General features: G+C 37.3%; 2 protein-coding genes across 5 annotated transcripts in view; one reads left to right on the top strand and one right to left on the bottom strand.

Annotated features, from left to right (window-relative positions):
- Positions 1 to 19,841, top strand: part of LOC131076986 (MMS19 nucleotide excision repair protein homolog) — a 338,109-nt gene that overhangs the window by 139,927 nt on the left and 178,341 nt on the right. For 3 of the 4 annotated variants that reach the window (XM_058014340.2, XM_058014341.2, XM_058014343.2), the window contains one exon: positions 17,993 to 18,049. In XM_058014340.2, the coding sequence (XP_057870323.2) occupies positions 17,993 to 18,049 (57 nt within the window). The remainder of the gene's footprint in view (positions 1 to 17,992; positions 18,050 to 19,841) is intronic. The other variant, XM_058014342.2, reaches the window with a different exon arrangement.
- Positions 13,937 to 14,649, bottom strand: LOC131076987 (uncharacterized). The gene is made up of 2 exons (XM_058014344.2): positions 14,465 to 14,649; positions 13,937 to 14,354 (listed from the first exon to the last, which is right to left on the bottom strand). Exons 1-2 carry the CDS (start codon positions 14,613 to 14,615, stop codon positions 14,026 to 14,028), a joined length of 480 nt encoding a protein of 159 aa, XP_057870327.2. The 5' UTR covers positions 14,616 to 14,649; the 3' UTR covers positions 13,937 to 14,025.

The raw sequence follows: 19,841 nt of genomic DNA, 5'->3' as shown, positions 1-19,841 counted from the left end.
GTACGGCTGGCACAAATTTCAAGAAAAAATTTCCGGCTGACCTAGAAAAATCTGAAGACAACCCATAAATCCTTGTGAAAAACCCAGAAGGAATCTGCTGTCGGAATTTGGATCCGCTGGCTCAAAAATTGAGGCACGAAAATCGAGGCACCCAAAAAATTTTGATGACGACCTAGTTGAGATCTCGAAAAACCCACTACGAATCTGTACTCAAATTTTTTTCGACTGAATCTGGAGGGTCAAAATCCTAGCCGAAAGTCAAAAAAAACACGGGTTTGACCAAGTTGCAGGTTGCAGAAAAAATGGTGGGTCTGTACCGCGTCGAAAAATGCCGAAAACCCTCACAAGACAGACGCAAACAGGAAGAATCCGGTTACATGGCATAAACACAGTCCATAATAGACTTTTGAATGCAAATTTTTTTCGAAAATCTGCAGCAAAACTAAGAGGCCCGAAAAATCTCGAAAAAGAATTCGCAAATTCTTTATTCAGGCTCTGATACCATAAAACAGTGCGAGACACGCAATGGATTTCAAAGAGTTGATTGATTTATAGAATGAGCAAGAGGCTCATAAATAATACAAGAGTATTTACAAGAATATCAAGTTTCTGATAAGAAACTACTGAGAAGATCGTAGAAGATCTTACTAAAATAGAATATACACTATTGAGCATTAATACTAAAATTAACATTGTTTTAATATTCTAATAATGTTGAGGCATCTTTCGCCAACAAACTAAATTTCCCTCAACCTTCTCCAAATTTAGTTTGAAAGCACCCAAGATTTGATTCAACTTATGTTCAATGATCTCCAATTTAACCATTGTTTCAAATACCTGTCTTATGACTTGTGAACATAAGTCATGCAATTGATCAACCTAGGTGTCTAAGGCTTGAACCTTTTTGGCAGCTCTCTCGATACCTTGGATTGGTTCACTGACCTTGGAAGAAATAGGTACTTGGCCTTCTCCACTTGAAGGTTGAGTAATACTTTGGATGGCTGCCATGAGTCTTTGATTCTCTACTTCCAATTGATCTTTCTTGGTCAACACTTCATCATACTGTTGTACCAATGTAGCCACTGTTTGTTGAGCATCATGTTTGACAACCTCATGAGTTTGCTTACCCAGTTGCACTTTTGTGATCCAATAATCAATTGCTTGCATTTCTTCAACTGGTTTATCTGATATTGGTTCAGCAATTTCTGCCACTCATCCGATTTTCATCAACGGTCACCCTCAAAACTGCCTTTGCCCTCTTAACAGCTTTAGGTTTTGGTTGTTTCAACTGTTGGTAGTCAAAGGCATCAGGTGAGATCACCCGCTTCTTCCTCTTTGCAGTGAAGGAACTGAGCCATGGAGGTAAGGCCATTAACTCTGACTCTGGGAAAGAAGGAGAAGCAATTTTTGTTTGAAAAACTGTGGTGACCTTGGGAGAAGTGTTTGTCTGAATAGCCACCATAGTCTGCTGAGTGACGACAGGATGTGATGAAGATGTCATGAACTCATTAAAATAGGTCAAAGAAAAATGAATATCAGATAAAGGTGCATATGAAGGATCATCTGAAAAGATATTCAGCAAATCTTCTTGAGAACGATATTGAATTGGTTCTGCTGCTGAAAGTGGAAGAACGTCCTGCGGAGATTCTGAAACTGTAGGGGCAGAACAAGAGTTCACATCTATCACAGGAGGAAACATGGGTACCTCAATAGGAAGTGAAGAAAGAGAATTATGTGGGGACTCTGTAGAAAACGACTGAGGAGCATTATCAGATTGAGTTTCTTCCTCTGAAGCTTCAGGATCAATCACATGAATTTCCAACCGTGGCTTCTCCTTACCTTGGACTGTTATTTCCGAGGGAGGAAGCACCATTGCACGACTGACTTGCAGTTTGATCCTTGTACTAGAAGAGGATGCACCTTCTTTATTGTCCAGTTGAATTTCAGACTTCCGCTCAAGAGGACCTGTAGAATCATCTTCTTTCCCAACCTTAATCTTAATGAGCTTGACACCATTGTCCTTAAGCTAGATATTGGTATTGGCAAGAACTGACTGAAATCTATCCAAGATAGAAGTGCCTTCCTTATGGGACCAGTGGATAGAAGGAAGTGGAGCCTCATCAACATTTTGATTGACAAACTCAGGATCAAGAATGTTGCCATCATCAATCATACCTTGTGACATGTTCACGAGGTTTAGATCCACAATCTGTTTTGCAGTGAGTCGGTAGTAATCCATCTTGCGAATCTCCTTTTCTGTACGGAGATCAACTCAGATATCTTCTATCCGATGTTCATGGATGAAGGTCTTCTTGATCTTCTCCTTCATGCCTCGATAATCGAAATCAGCTCTAGGTTTGAATCTTTTGAGTCTGATTTCTTGCAATGCGGTCTCCATAGCCTTGGCCTTGATTGAAGTCATTAGAGAATATTGACCAATCTTCAATGGGTTGTTAGAAGAAATACCCATGCCAACCTTGTGCTTAACTGACTGATGTGTATGCACAACCATGATCTGTCTTCCCAATTCCATAAGAATAACCTTATTGGTTGGGTATCGTGCGAGCATGTAAGGCTGCCTGCCATAGCATCCAACTCTCATGTAGGTAAAAGTTGGAAATTGGAGAAACAAATAACCATATTCTTTCACCCTTTCCCATGCTTCATCTGAGACTCTTTTGTTCTTCAGGTTCTTGTCAAATTGGCACAGGTAATGACCAAAAAAAGCGTCCTGAACCCTTCTAAAATGAGACCTACTTGATCTTAGAGGCAACTGATCATAGTATTCCAAAACCGGTACAAGCATTCGGTCACCCTTGGTAGAAAGACGTGGGAAATGTCTAAGTGATGCGGCAATATACACGAGATATGAATTCATGTAGAAGGTGAAAGTAGTAGGGACGACTGCAAGTTGTTCACACAAAGCATCACTGATGATCTCACCCCAACAGATGTGCTGAGATTGCCTTATTAACATAATAAATTGGTACATCCAAGGTTCAAAAACATTGGAATGCTCCAATCCTATCCTACGGCTCAGAAGAGTAATAGTATCACCGATCTCATTCTTGAAATCAGATTGGTATAACTTTGCCCATCTGGTAAGTGCAATGCGAGGTTCATGAATCCATTTGTTGATATGACGCTTACAGTCTTTCTCCCTTTTGGCAAAGTATTCAGCTGCACTTTGCTTGGAGATCTCTATATAGATGGTTTCAGAAGGTATTTTTAAAACCCTCTCTATCGCTTCTGCATCTAGGCGAATGATCACTTCTCCATCATCATTTTTAATAACTCGTGTCTCTTTATCGAAATGACGGGCACATGCTAGAACAAATTCCGGTTCTAGGGCAGCAATTGGAAAGGATGCGGCATGATGGATATGGCTGTCCAACAACCGTTGCATATCCCCCTCCTTCGGATCTTCAATCCTTTGTATGAATTCAGACATGTCAACATGCCCTATCTCAGTATCCTTGATATGATCAAGGGAGGAGGAAACCTGTGACTGCGGAACTTCATTTTGGTATTTGTCATTCCTGTATTTCATCTTTTTTGGAGTGGGAGATGATGGTACATCTGTCATCTGAAAACAACTAGGAATGCTGCAATGCAGATCCAAGAGTATCAAGGCAATATCAAAGTCAGTATCTTTAGACATTTTTACTCCTCCAAATGGGAAAGTTCAACTATCGTACTTTGGATTTGTGAGAGGAAATATAAGCGGTGGAAAGATAAGCTTTTGACTTATGTCGGGTTTTGAAACATGTTTTGTAAGTACACGAGGGAAGTACAAACGTGCAATTGGGTTTCCAAATTCCGAATGCAATTATACTTGCAAAACACAAAGCATGAATAAATGGAAGGAGAATGAATTTTCAGTTTGGAAGTTGGGAAGAACACATTTGCAATTGGTTTTCTAAATCCAAATGCAAATTTACTTACAAACTGAAAATCGAAGGAATGGATGAAAAAATGGTATTTAGGCAAGTAGGGAATGGCGAGGATGATAAGTACGGATGAGGGAATTGGAAACGGATAGGTAAAAATGAATTTCAAGAAGATCACTTGGAACTTTATCATGCCAAAATGGGAAGAACTTTCAACTTGCAATCCGGATTTCAAAACCCGAAATTGAGAAGAACTTGATTTTTTCGTCATTGAAACTCGATTTTTGGACTAAAGAAGGTTAAGTCTTTGTCCAAAAAGGGAAGAACACAAATTTTTCTCTTACTTGCAATCGGGTTTCTGTAATGGCCCTACTAGTTAGAGATCATTAACTTGCAAAACAGATTGTTAGAACACAACAAACATATATATATATATATAATCCAAATTGCAATCTAACTTTAATACTTAATTAACATAATCATAATTTTCATCTAATAAAAAAGGATACGAATGCCATACGAAAGTATGTCCTTAGGCGGCTGTGAAGCTCGCCTTCTTGGTACCCCTTGGTCCCAAGCCCTCCAGGAAAATGAAGATGAGTTTGAATCTTGTCTTGGGTGTAACCTCTTACACCCAAGCCATCCAAGGAAGACCCTTGTCTATTCCTTGCCTTGGGTGATGCCTCCATCATCCAAGTCCTTAGAGGGGATCGGCCAGATCCGTCGAGTCCTGACTTGGGTGTAACTTCTTACACCCCAGCCATCCAAGGAAGACCCTTGTCTATTCCTTGCCTTGGGTGACGCCTCCATCATCCAAGTCCTCAAAGGGGATCGGCCAAATCCGTCTCTTCTTGGATGAGTGTTAATGAACCAAGCCATACATATGCATATCAGTTTTCAGTTCATAATCTATCCCTTTGTGTTAACATGGATTCCTAATGTATTCTTTAACTTATATATATCAATGTGCTTTACCATCTTTAACATATGCATTACATTTCATTAAATACCTTTGTATTACATAATCCTTCCTAGTGTGTAAATTTGTGTATACAACAATTAACATGATATACAACAATTTACATGATTATATCCTTTACCTATGTTTAATGATCAGTGAATACTATACATTAATGAATATATATACATTCACTAGACCACAATTAATATCACATATTAATGAACATTACACATTACCCATTAACTAATATTAATGAGTATTACACATTAACTAATATCAATGAACATTACATATTAACTAATATACTTATATTATTTAATATAAGTAATTACCTATTCTTTACCTTTCATCCGTAGGAGACAACTTCCTCTCCAGTTCGCTCTCGTTCCCGTCCTCTATCATATTCAGTTCATTCCATTCCCCATTCCATTCCCCATTCCATTTGATCCCTCTTCCCTTTTATATCCCCCAATATGAGGGAGAGGTCACACCTCTTCATCATGTATGCCCTTTGGCAAGAGATACACTCTTTCACCATTAGCACCCTTTGAAGGAGTGCAACTCTTCATTAATTCTGCTCTTTGAAGGGATACAAACTTTCACAAACAGATCTGCATTTCCATACCCCATGTTTTCCTCTCAAATGAGGTTCTCTTCTCCCTTTTATATCTCATGTTTGAGGGAGTCACAACTTTTCATTTCATGCCTTTTAACTATTCATTAAACTTAACTAAATTATAATTATTTTATTTTAATTTTTATTCTTTTATATTTTAATTTTATTATTAGTATTTATTATTAAATCTTGCTTCAAAATGGGGACATTACAGTTTCTAAAACCCGAATGCAAGTAAAGAAGGAGAATTACAAAGGGGAACAACAACTTTACTTTACAAATTTCTTTGTAAAATGGGGAATTTCCTCTCATAAACCCGTTATGAACATGAACAAAACTAAAACTAAACAAGAAAATGCAAGGAAAGAAATAAGAAAGAAATACAAAAATAAAAAATACCTAGCAAGGTTGAGAAGAAATCCAAACTCGGAGAATCAACCCAACATGGAAGATGAAGCCCTTTAAATAGAATTTAAACAATGGAAAAAACTTAGCCACGCATTGTGACAAAAATAAAACTGATTTGCTATAAAAATGCCACGTAAAAATGCCAAGGAAGTGGTTCGAAACTGATTTCATTGATCATTAAATACAAGACAAAGCAAAAACGATTTAGGATTGAAAGCATACCTCATAGGCGAAGAATGTTGCATTTTTAGCAAAAAACATGACTGTTTTTAGGGCCTTTTTTGCAAATCCGAAACCATAAATGCGAATAAAACGATTTAATAAATGCTTAGAATCCAACGCATTCAAGGTTGAGAGGAAAACGCCTTAGGAGCAGATGGATTCAAACCCCCAAACCATGGCAAATTGCATAAATGCAAGATTCAGAAAAAAACGTTTGAAGAAGACAAATGGCAAAAAATGGTTTAATGAATGTGTGGAAAATGGGTTTGAATCCTTCGAAGTTGCAGCAAATCCACACTTGGAAGGAATCCCTACATTTCCTCCAAAAATTTCGAACCCAAATCAGCTTGCAATGGTGTGAAAGAATTTCGGGTTTTGGAAACAAAACAACAAGTTTTACAAAATGTTCATATTTTTGCCTCTTAAGGCAAATTTCGGGTTTTAGAAAAGAAATTACAAGTTAAATTACTTGTAATAGGGAAATAGAATTCCCTTTACAAGTGATTTCACTTGAAACATGTAAAGGGGTTTTAAAATCCCATTTACAAGTTTTATTTTAACATTATGAAAATAATGTTAAGTTACAAAGACATGTAAAGGGGTTTTATAATCCCATTTACAAGTTTTATTTTAAGTTAAAGTCAAACTACTGGTAATGGGGGTTTTAAAACCCTCATTACAAGTTTTTATAAAAATTTGCAATTGGAGGTTCCCCTACAAGCCTAAAAAGCTTCAAGGGGGTTTTCAAAAACAAATTACCAGTCACTGGTAATCATCGAAAAATTCCCTTACATTGAAGCAAAACCATAGCAAACGGACTCGAAATGCGATGAAATTCGAAACGTAGCTTGGGGATGGATCAACGATTGATCCAGTTCAAGGATGGGGCGAATTTCTGCATCGAGAAGCGTGCCACAGAGTAAATTTTTTCATTTTGTAACAAAAAATTCTATATGATAGTCCAATTTTTGAAATAAAAAATTGAGGACAACAAAAGTCACGTTTAAGCATCCCATCATTTAAAACTTTCCATTCTCCTTTCAACGAGCTATAACATTGAGGTGCTTGATAAATAAATTTAATTAAAAAGGCAACCTTAGTGAAAATAATTAAGTATAGCACAATATGCACCCAGTTAGTGACAATGGTCAAAATGCATCAGAATTGAAATCTGATTGCATGAGAGTGATCTTGACGATGAAAGATGATAAATGAAAATGATTGGACGACTTACTAAAAATAGACGCTCCTCCAAGAATCTTGGAATCCGAAATGGAAGTCAAAAATAACATCTGAAAGTGTCATAAGACTCTTCTAAACTATCTGAGCTCATTGGTAAGATCAAATTAGCCCTCTGAACACGTTGGTACAAACCTAGAATGTTAGCGTTTTTTGCACTATTAGGGAACCTAAAAAATGGGGACATTACACTTTAAGGTTATCATAACCCTTTAGTGGGTTATGTGTGCTAGTGATGTTCATCTCTTTGTAGTGTACTTTCTATAATAGAGAAAAGAGTTATATATTAATTGTAGCCCTATAGTTGAACATTAATTCTTAACGTAATTGTTATAAACCATTGTTCCATTGAGTTTCTTGACGTGGGGATGGGTTTTGGGGATGGTGGTGACCAAGGGCCTAAGTTTGGGGATGACAGGGGGGCAATGCTGATATACATATAGTACTTGAAAAACTCTTAATTAAAAGATGTATAAGAATTAAATTTCAAATGAAACTTTGGCGAATTAGTAAAATAGAAAAATTACAAATACTAAATACTAAGATTTAAGATTTTCATTTTAAATACTTGAATACTAAATCAAATTTGACAAATCAAAATGTCAAATTGGAGATTTCTATCATAATGGAAATATTATAAAGATGATTACAATGAGTAGCATGATATCAAAATAAGTACAAAATGTTAAAATATATTACAAAATGTCAATATATAGTGAAGGGAGGCCTCTAATCATCTCCAAATTCCTCACTCTTGGAACTATTGGACTCTTCATGGTCAAGCTTGGCTAAACTAACACCAACCAGCCTTGCATTTAAATTCGTAGCATCCTCATCAATTGTGCTAGGTCCGTTGGCTCTACATCCTATCGCACTCTTGGACTCTCTTTATACATAAGTATCTTGCTATCAATGAGACACAAAGTACTATGTATAGCCACAAGCTTCTTTGCTATCCTAGAGGTTAAGTATGTTTCACTTAAGAGAGTGGATGAAGCTATAGGTAGGCGAATTCCTCTCAACAACTGAAGAACTAGAAACCTGACATCGCAATCAAATGGCCTGAGTCGTAGTCAAAGGTTTTGGTCCATGTCAGTTCCACCACAAAATTGGGTCCTCCTATGCCATAGTTGCCATATCCATCTTGGCCACCTTTGAATAACCCCTAAGAGTGGAAAATTTAGTCCACTCAATGCGAATCATGTTGACATCAAAAGGATCATAGATCTTCTTAATGCACCCAAAGAACCCCGCCTTCACCCCATCATCATGTATCAGTGTAACTCTACTAGGCCTAGTCTTGTACCACTTAGGATTCAATGCAAGTAGCCATATGCAAGGGATTATTGAGCCTTTGCGATCTTCGATGAATGATTGGCTAAATGTGCTCATTTTAGAATGCCAAAGTGGGGTCCTTCACTCACACAACCCTCATCTAGTCAAGCATATAATCAATGCACTCATACACCTTTCTAAGGTGAGGTGCACTTGCATCCCCATATCTAATGACCTGGAAAATTGGAACAACGATGGAGGCTATGTATTTGGCATCACTCAAAAATACATCATTCTTCACTGTATCCTTCACCCTCGTCTGCTTTGTTATGGACTTGACACACCAATTCCAATCTATTCCAATGCATATTTGGTCTCAACAGGTTTCAAGAACTCCTTAGAGAAGCTCTTGAAGAGTGCATGTGAGGTGCGGTGGTTGCAGATAAGCATTTTCATATCTCTAGCATTGTTGACCACTGCTCTAATCCATTTAATCTTCACCATGTCCTTGAGTGCATTGTTTATGGTATGAACACAACATTGAGTCCACCAAATATGTTTATAGGCTTCTTTAACAAGTTTCCTTGCAACTTTGCACAGATGTGTTGCATTTGTCACTACTTAGATCACATTTTGTGGCCCAAACTTCTCAATAGCGTCCTTGAGGACCTGGAACTGAAAATTAGCATCTTTGTGATGCCCTGCATGACCAACTGCCTTAAGAAAGTATAGGCCCCCTATACATGTAACCATGATATTGATGAGTGGATGATGGTTAATATCCCTCCACGTATTTAGAATTAAGTCTGTATTTGGAATTCTTTCATATTCTCCATCAACACATTGATCTTGGAATACTCTTATCCAAGATCATGGTCCTCAATTTGGTCTAACCTAGTGGCAATTAGGATGGTCCTCCCCTTGCCACCATCAATATCATCTCCCTACAATAAGCGGATTGAGCTAAATGAAAAGGGATGCCATTGGCAAAGAAGAACTTGCCAATGGCATCATCTATCTCATCCTTCAATTGCACATTGAACAATTCAGCTATGGGGCTACTTTGCAACTTGTGTTTCCCCTTACCCTATCGTTCATGGGCAATGGCACTGGAAGTGGAAGAAGGTCCTTACACCACTCATACTCTCGTTTGCAAAGTATAACTAGAAGTCTGTGGGTGCCTTTGCTGAACATGTGTCCTATGAGACAGAGTAGTAGGCACTATAGCAATAGCTGCAGTGTCATCAGGAACACCCTAAAGCTTGTTGATCTCAGCCCTATATTTGAGGTTTGCCTCCTTTTCCAAAAAGAACATCTTTCCACACCTTTTCCTCGAATAAAAAGGACGTGTGCATTAACTCTCATAATGCTGCCTTACCACTCTAAAGCACAAAAGTTGCCTTTCCACTTCCTTGTGCCACCATTTGCCCCTAGCGTGCTTGGTAAGGTTGTTGCAAATTGTTTGAGAGGAGACTTACGATCAAAAGGAACCTTAACATACTTTGCTAGTAATGTGGAGGGGCACTCTTTACTAGCTGTTGCATTTTCCATGGAACTAGTTTGAGCTTCAGGATCAGCCCCATGGTAACCAACCTTGTCCTTAGGTACATATTCTGATTCAAGATCACTATGAGAATGAACCTCTACCTCATCCTCATTCATGTCACAAGAGCTCATTGTGACTCTACAATAAACAAAATATTCTATAAGTGCCTAGCTTTGGCCTAGTTTAACAAATTTGAAAATAAAAATAAAAATAAATTTTTGATGTTGAATCCTGATGACAAAATGAAAAATGAGCATCGAACATTGAAATAAATCCACGAATAGGTGTTTGTTCATGGCTACAAATGCATATGCATGGATTCTTTCAATGTTTATTGTTCATTTTTTGTTTTGTCATCAAGATTCAACATCAAATCAGATTTTAAAAATGAAACTTGCAAAAAAAAAACTTGAAAAAACAATCACATAAACCTACCTTGTGATTGAAAAATCCTTCCAAGATGGTTTAGAATCTGCTCTCCTTTTGTTGCTCCTTGTCACCCCTCTTGCACTTGCAAAAACTCAATCTCTCTCCTTCACTCCTTGACTCTTTGTCTCAGTATTTTCTCTCCTCTCCACCTAGCTGTTGGAAAAATCAGAAAACCAAATGTGAAATAATGAGGATTTGGGAGTGTTTTGTAAAGGTTAGAGTGCATAAATGGGGCCACGTGCCATTAGGGTTTGATCCTAGGAACAAAAAACGAGAAAAAAATAAAAATTAATGGCTTTTAAAGATGTCCCAGTCTGAGAAACATCCAGATGTTCGAGGGACAACTAGCTGATGCTGAGACATCCTGGAGACGTCTCAACGTCCCTGATGCAAGTCTCTGGCATCCTAAGAGTGGTTGAGGGACGACTGGGGGACGTCTTCCACTAGTCCCTATGTCCTAGAGGTGTCCTTGTCCCAAAAATGTGAGGTTCTTTTGGGCTTTTGGGGTGGGTGGGATGTGCCTCCATGGAAAACTGTTGTAAACCCACACTTGGATGTACAAATTAGAGTTTTCTCTTCTAGAAATCTTAGGATCTAAAATTGTTTGCTTTCTTTCAAATATGATAGTTGCATTCTAAAGGTTTCTGGGTGGTTGTACATCTTAGTATGCATGGTTAACTTGGGCCTCAATTGGTGAAGTAATGTTGTTTAAATGCCGAAATGGTAATGTGCCCAAAAAAGTAATTTGATAGGTTGACAATTTCTTAAGGAGATCAAGAAAAGAAACGTGGACTTCAGTTCTCTTTGTGCCCTTGAACTATGCATGAGGCCTTGTGTGATGAGGGAACATTTGACTAGAGGAAAACATACGTGCTTGGACTTTAGGATCTAGTGGTTAGGTTACTTTCCTCTATTCCACTAAATCCACCATTTGTTCTTCTTTTTGTTTAATGAAAGTTGCCTTGTCAGTGTCCTTAATAATGTCCCTTTTTTGTAAAAACCCTAGTTCTTGCCCTAAATCACCATTTCTATGTAAAACCACAAATGGAACAAGGTGCGTACGTGATTGAGATCTTGCAATAGGTTAGGAAACCATTGAAATGTATATAAACCGTAATATAAATCTTCTAAAAAGGATAATTAAACATAAATTCTCTATATGTAGGGTTAGGAACATTAAGTTATCCATAGTTATGCCTAATTCCTTATCAAAAGTCAACCATAAGAGAGTTGGTGTAAGGAGGAATGATAAGGTGTCCAAGAGATCCTCTACCCTAGGCCCAAGAGTAGAGTGAAAGCCAGAGCCCCCTTGGCCTCATGGGACCATTGGTCAACTACCATGAGGTGGTCTACCTGGTGAGGTATCCTATGACTTTTCTCCTTCATCACTTCAATCCTTATCCTTCTTCCTCTGATTGGAATTCCCCTTTCAGTCGATTTCTCCGAAATTAACCATGTCTTGTGGGGTTAGGCAGAGAATGTAACCGGGTTCCTTAACTCCTCCATGTAAGGGCCCTCAAAGTCTTGGATGCCACTTTGGTCGTTCTAGAACAGCCTACTTACGAGCCCCTCGTCACCCCTTCATTACATCTCATACCCTTACTCACAAGAATGTAATTATAAACATACTGAGTTATTTTTTTAAGTTGAGTATTACATATTTACAATGAATAAAGCATACCATGAATATATTACGCACATTTATGTCTAGTTAACTGACATTTGTTATTTCTAGTTGTTGTTATTCCTAACTCATGCGGATCTAATGATTAATTTCAGAATACGCATGCTTAAAGCATATCATAGAACTTACAAGTAATTCATACCTCTTTGCTTTCGCTTGATTGGAACTGTTGTCCTAACCACTACTGTTGCTGACTGAATTTAATCTCCTATTGCCTTCGATGGATAATGGAATCTGCTTGCCCCTTTATTGCTTCTGATTTTCTTCCTTATCTGAATTAATTATTCATCTCTGTCCTTAATTATTGTCTTTGCTTAATTACATTCATCGCTGCCTTAGTTGATAATAAGATCACTCCTCAGTAACAAATAAATATGCCTTGATTGTTGTCTTTTTGAAGTCATGATTTTTAATTAATTGTTGATCCCTGGTCCTCTCATAGGCATTAGCAAATGAATTAACATCTAGGTCATTAATATAATAGTCTTTAATGCACTATGAATGTATATGAAATTAAGTACGACTGTCATACATATTGCAGTCTATATTAATATTACTATTACATTCTGCATAAGAGCATTATCAGGCTTCATATATTAAGCATACTTATTAAGCACATCCGCATGCATACCACCAAGAACAAGGATGTTACTGCCTGTAACTTAAGAACAGTTCTGATCTGATCTGATCGATGGTGATGATATTGGATGCTTTTGATTCCTCTCCTTTATATCTCTCCATGTGAGGGAGAGGTCATACCTCTTCATCATGCTTGCCCTTTGGTAAGAGACACAACACCCTTTCAACATTAGCACCCTTTGAAAGAGTGCAACTCTTCATTATATCTGTCCTTTGAAAGGGACACAACCTTTCACAATCAGATTTGCACTTCTTTTTAAAATCAAATCTGCACTTCTCATTCCTCAAATTATCCTCCCCTCAAATGATTTTCTCTTCTCCCTTTTATATCTCATTTTTGAGGGGGTCACAACACTTCATATCTCATTTTATATCTGATTTTCTCTTCTCCCTTTTATATCTCATTTTTGAGGGGGTCACAACACTTCATTTTATGTCTTTTATCCATTCATCAACTTAATTAAATTTTAGTTATATTTAATTATATTCTTTTATATTTTAATGCATAGTTGAACTACTCGCGACTTGGCTCGACTCGCCAAGCCCCTAGGAAAAAAACTTGGTGAAAACTCAGGAAAAACTCGGAAAAACTCGGCGAAAAACTCGGCAACTTAAAAACACGCTTAAACTTAGTAAAAAACGCATTTTTTTTGCAATTTTTAATGAGAAGATGCATCCAATGAGTCAATAAATGATAACACAAAAGAAACAAGCTGATTCTAGATATATTTAAATGCAAAGTGTCTACAAAATCGCATCCTCATGAGGAATGCTGATGGCTGGAAGCCTGAAGCAAAATAGTAAATTACTAAATAGTTTTTGTAAAACCAAAAGTAAATACATCATTACAAATTACAATTACAACTTCCTCTTCCCAGCTCTAGCAAAAACATGGGGAGAGGTAGAACTAGAGGGTCTAGATTGTCTAGTCGTATAAGTTTGCTGTGGGATTGGGCGTGATTGTGCCTCATCGCTTGGTATGGTTGATTGAGACTCATCCTCCATCCTGGATGAAGCTATGTCTCCACCTGCCTCTGGCACTGGCAATGAATCCTCATCCTCATCCTCCTCAATGTCATCCAGCCTGAAACCAAATCCACCCCCCTCCTCCATAGCCTACCTCTCCAAATCAGTGATGTCAGTGTCGGAAAACAATGGAGGCTGCTCCTGTGATGTCCAACCACTGTAAGGATCTATATCATCCAAGTCAATTGGACCACCTTCTAGTTCCTCTACCTTCTTTACGCGCAATCGAAGATTATATTGCACGTAGACAAGGTCATTGAGCCGTTTCTGCGCTAACTTGCTCCTCTTCTTCGTGTGGATTGCTTCAAACAAGCTCCAATTGCGCTCACAATTGGATGAACTGCAAGGCTGACATAAGACTCTGAGGGCAAATTTTTTGAGATGTGGGGTGTTTCCACCCCAATTTTGCCACCAAGCATCTGCAAAACAAATAAAATGGAAAAGTTAGAAAGCAAAGAGAAAAGAGAAAACATAATTTATCAATCATTTTAGTCTTTAGATCCCAAAATCCAAATGGCAAATGTTATACCTGGGGTTTGAGTGGTTCTTCCTCTCCTAGCCAGCTCTGAAGAGAATAGCTTACCCCTTCCTCCCTCATAATTTTGGAGCTCACTCACAATGAGGTCTCTCTCCTCAACATCAGGTACCATCCTCTCAATGCATGTACTGAGGCCCTCCATGACTTCTCCATTCGAATTTGAGTAAGAACCCCCAAACCTAAAACGAGGGTTGAGGAAGTACCCTACTGCATGAATGGGTTTGTGGAGCTGATTGTTCCACCTCCTATCAACAATTTCCCAAATGGGATCAAATTTGAGCTTATCCCCCTTGTAGTAATTTTTGATAGACTCTTTGGCCCTATCCATGGCCTCATAAAGATATCCCATTGGGGTTTTATCCCCATCCACCAAGCGAAGAACTTGAACCAAGGGCTCTGACACCTACAATTGAAAAATACAAATTACAAAAAGATCAAAATTTAAATAATGAAGTTACAAATTAGTAATGAGAGACTTGAATCAAGAATAACTAAAATTTAAAAATTAAAGTTTTGAAGTAATAACCTTCACAATCTCTGCAGCCCTTTGTGCAAAGTGGTTGTCGAAGACTATGCATGCGACAGCCTCTCCTTCAGGCTTCTTTGAATAAGGTGAGTTAAGCCATTCTCCACTCACAAACATTTGTTTCAAAGAAGTCAATGCAGCAAGAATGCTTTGCAACGTCAAGAAAATCGTTGCAAACCTTGTGACACCAGCTCTCACCAAATCTTTCCCTTGCGTATGTTGTCTCATCAAATTTAGGACCCAAGGGTGATTGTAGATATATTTGGTTATCCTCCTTGCATCTTCCACAACTGGAGTCACCCACTCAAGTTTTCCTATGTCCTCCAAAAGAAGGTCAAGGACATGTGCTGCACAAGGTGTCCAAAAAAGAGTGGGGTGCCTCTCTTGGAGGATTCTTCCTGCAAAAGAAGAATTTATTCTTAAGAAATATGCAACCAAGTAAAACAAAGCCCACAAGAAATGAGAATATTGCTAATGCCTAAAGGTGATAATTCAAAAGGATTCTACCTGCTGACACATATGCTGCTGCATTATTTGTGATGATTTGCACCACATTCTCTACCCCCACCTCCATGATGACACGCTCCAACATTCCAGGCAATGTTTCTGCATTTTTCACCTTGTTGGAGGCATCAACAGATTTCAAGAACACTACATTGTCCTTGCAAGCGACCAAAAAATTGATGATGGGGCGGTTCTTGCCATCTATCCACCCATCAGAAAGAATGGTGCAGCCATAATTTGCCCAATCAATTTTTTGATACTCCATCACTTCTGTTGCCCTAGCAACTGCATTTGTGAGCAACCTGTAAGTGCAAAGTGAAATTAGGTATTAGTACACAATTTTGATTTAATAAACAAGAAATCTAAAAAATAATTAAAAATGAAATCAAGTGGACTATGTAGTAATTTACTAACCTCCCACTCAAATCCCTGCAAGAAGGGGCCTTGTACCCCTTTCTTGAAACTGTCATAGCAGTCACCAAATTCAGCCAATAAGCATTCTCTGCCACATTGAATGCAATGTTGTTGAAGTACCAAAAATCAGGAACTGCAATGTCAGTTTTCTCATGTACTTCCTTATTCCATCCACTAGCCTCTAATGATGGTTGTGCTCCAGGTGTGTTTCTGGGCACAAAATAATCACCTATCGACCTTGATTGTTGTGATGGAAGTGGAATAGGGCCAGGTACTCTACTAGAGGAAGCAGAAGCAATGGGCGAGCTGATGGTGGGTTTGCGGATACGTGGGCCACGCCGAGAGCCCACTATGCCCTCAAGTGGTTCTTCTTCCTCTTCAAGGTCAATAGAAACACCTTGAGATTCAGCTATGCCTGATCTCATGGCTAGCTTTGCCCTCTCCCTTTGCAATTTCTTCTCTTCCCCAGCTGCAAGTAGGGCATTCATTTGTCTTTTTATTTCTTCATTGGTCCCAGGGCATGCTCTAGCATCATGCCTATCTATTCCTGCAAGGTGGTATTTGAGGCGGTTGATGCCTCCATGAAGTATTCTCTCACACTTTATGCATATAATTGACCCAGGATCGGGTCCCTCATAGGCATACCTCCATGCCCCATCTCTGGCACCTCTAGGACGGGTGCCTATAAATCCAGATGGGCATGGATCTAGTGGCCATTGCTCCCTTGCCATGATTAATGCTTACTTAACCTACACATACAAAGTGCCAAAAAAAATTAACATTTTAGTTAAACAATTTAGCACTAAGCAAACTATCTACATTAGTTTAAATAAATTTAGACATCATTCGAAGTTTTTTTTTTTTTAAAAGTAGGGTTTGAATTTTTTTTTGAAAACTAGATTCTTCAAAAAAATTGTGAAAATTCAACAAGACTTGTGTTAAATCTTGTGTAAATAACTTAGAAATGATTTAGATTACCTAAGAATCATTTGTAATCAATCTAAATGCAACAAAAAATAAACAAATTGTTTTAAAAAAGCATAGAAAAAAAAATTAAAAAACTTACCTGGAATCTGATTTTCCCTTCAAATCCCCTTGAAATCCACTTGGAATCACTCAATAACCACCCCAAATCACCTTCCAAGCCTTCCAAATGAGTTTCCCCCTTCTCAGCCGAAAACATAATTGGAAAACAAAAAATAAACGAATTTTTAAGCCGTTTTCGGCTGTAAAGGAAACGCGGGCGAGTTTTTTGCCAAAAACTCGCTGAGTTTTTGGCAAAAACTCGCCAAAAACTTGGCGAGTAGAAGTCGTTACTACTCGCCAGGGCCAAAAGCTCGGCGAGTTTTTGTCACTCGCCGAGTTTTCGGCGAGTGTGTCATCTATGGTTTAATGTAATTTTAATTTTAATTATTTTGTATTTTAATTTTATAATTAAATTATATTTCAAAATGGCGACATTACATCCTTTTCATTTGGAACCACATCTGAGTGGAAAGAAGGATTTCATTGCAGTTGGTGGCTTTAGTTTTCTTTGTCCATTTAGATCATTTTACATTCATTACTATATGACTTGTACAAGTCTTTGCCAAATGCAACTACCCAAATCGCCTTACAACTAACACAAAACTAGCATATTCAACAATTAAAAGCATTAGTAGCTAAATAACAATTTTTATTAAACACCAGTAAGTCACTAAGATGACTTTTTTTATAAAATGTAAATCTTATATTCTAACATTTTGAAAATCTATTAACATCTTTTTGAGGGATTTTTATCATTTCTTCTTGATATGTTTACACTTTCTATTTGGTCAATAATTTTGGTATACAACTAAATATGAGCAATTATGCTATAGCTTTGGCAACATTTGAAAGTGTGTAGGCTTTCGCAATCAGACATAATATAATGTATCTGGATACCATCATAATATTTTTAATTCCAATGTTTTGAGTCTCTTTCAAGACCCCTCTTTCGGGAAATTACAAGATCAAGTGTGTATTTTATTATTTTCTTGCTTTAGTTCTCTAGAGTTTTAAAAAGGGAATCTAATTGAGTTCTTTGTGTGTGCTAGCAGCCTCCTAATGATTCAATAGGAATAACACGAGAAGATCTCTCAAGAGCACTCTTGGTATGTGACGTCAACTTGTATGGATACATTTTCTCAAGTTTGAATAAGTCAATATTTACTTGATGAAATGTAGCATAGTTATATTATACTTTCACAATTTCTTGCCAATGTAATGCATATGCATGCTTCATTTTACCAATAGAAAATACAAAATGAAGTGATGTAGAGGTTGCTACCAAATATATATATTAACATTGTTACTTAGTTTACAGTCTGCATGGCAGGTGAGAGGATAAAGCCAACTCTTAGAATGCTCAAGGAAAAAATAAAGAAGAAAAAACTAGGAAATGGGATATAGAAAATATCTGAGTTCTAGCATATTAGGAAGCTATTGTTTTTTGTTAATTTTCTTCGTCACATCCATTAAAGGGTTGTTTTGTAATGCTCTGTGAATTATCCACGTAGTCTATTGAAAAATTTAATTGCAAGCGATAATTTACATTCCTTGTTCATCACATAAAAAGAAATGCTACTGTACATTCTAAACAATAATATAATTTTTCAGATGCTCTGCATTTGAAGAGGCCAGTAAACAATTTTTCTTTTCATCGACAAACAAATGACCGCAATACTCTCTAATGTTTCCAATTATTTTTTTTTAATCTAAGATTATCCCAGAATATTTCAATGCTGCTCTTTTACTCCAAGAAGTCCTCAGAACCTCTTGAATGTCTTCCTGCCCAATATTGTAGTGAGGAAATATGCATGTTGGCTATCTGTTAAACGGTACACCAACAGGAGGAAAACTGTATTGGATTCTTGGTAATGTGAGCTGTAATTTGATTGCTGGAGAAAAATGAAGTATTTTGAGCTTGTTCAAACAAATTATAACCTTCTCAGCTACACTTTTTTGCAAATTACTGTTATCATAGTTTGAAAACTTGGAGTCGGAAGAAAACTCAGCAGCCCAAAAATTTGACCTGGACTCAGAATGTGACAAATAATTTTTTTTTACATGAATATGCAAAATAAACTTAAATTAGTGCTGCAACATGTAGAGAATGATATCGAGAATACACAAATCTATTTTGATTATCCATATGTCATAAATCAATGATCACATGTCATATAATTCTTAAATGCTGAAAATTTAGAATTTCAAATATTGTATTGTTGTACAACAGCCAACTACACTCTACTACTTCTCCCTCCTAGTACTACTAGTATCCAGCCTTGAACTAGAGTGTACATGTGAATTGCCTTGAGGAGTTAATGATACCTCAAGTATGCCATTTTCCAATGCTTCTGCTGTTGATGCTTTTCTCGACAATCCAATTTGAATATGGATTGATGTGATACAAGTTGATGGCATCATGAAACTCCTTCCTCTTTATGTTTTTGGTTTCAAGTTTGAACGTTAAGGTTGTAGATGGAGGCAAGGTTGTTGAGACATTTATTGGGTCAACTTGTTTTTCGTCTTGATGTGAATGCTCTCAAAAAGTCTATAATTGTGCTCATTCCTAGAAGCATTGTGGGGATGGCACAAAACATCTATGGCTAGAATCTGAAGATTTGGTGTTTGACCACTATAAGTCTGCCACCACATATCTAAAATAAAACAATTAAAATTTTTAAGTATCAAGTGAAATTTTGTAGTACTAAGCTAAATTTGCAGTTATGAAAGGGCTCATTCTTTTTTTTGGCCATTGTGTTGCCCTATTTTGAATGCATAAAAATGAAGAAAAGAGTCTCCCATCTGCAAGCTTGTAGACCTACAGCTCATCTAGAATTGTGTTTTTAACATAGTTACAAGTCTTGAAAAAATTGAATTGTTTTGGAAGCAAAATTTTTG

This window comes from Cryptomeria japonica, chromosome 6 (assembly GCF_030272615.1).
Source record: "Cryptomeria japonica chromosome 6, Sugi_1.0, whole genome shotgun sequence".
Lineage (NCBI taxonomy): Eukaryota > Viridiplantae > Streptophyta > Pinopsida > Cupressales > Cupressaceae > Cryptomeria > Cryptomeria japonica.
This window is presented reverse-complemented; position numbering and strand designations above follow the sequence as displayed.

Coding starts and splice junctions, on each gene's coding strand:
- LOC131076987 (XM_058014344.2), bottom strand. CDS start 14,615: ATGGAGGGCCTCAGTACATGCATTGAGAGGATGGTACCTGATGTTGAG. Junction 14,355..14,464: donor AAGAACCACTCAAACCCCAG/GTATAACATTTG, acceptor TTTGTTTTGCAG/ATGCTTGGTGGCAAAATTGG.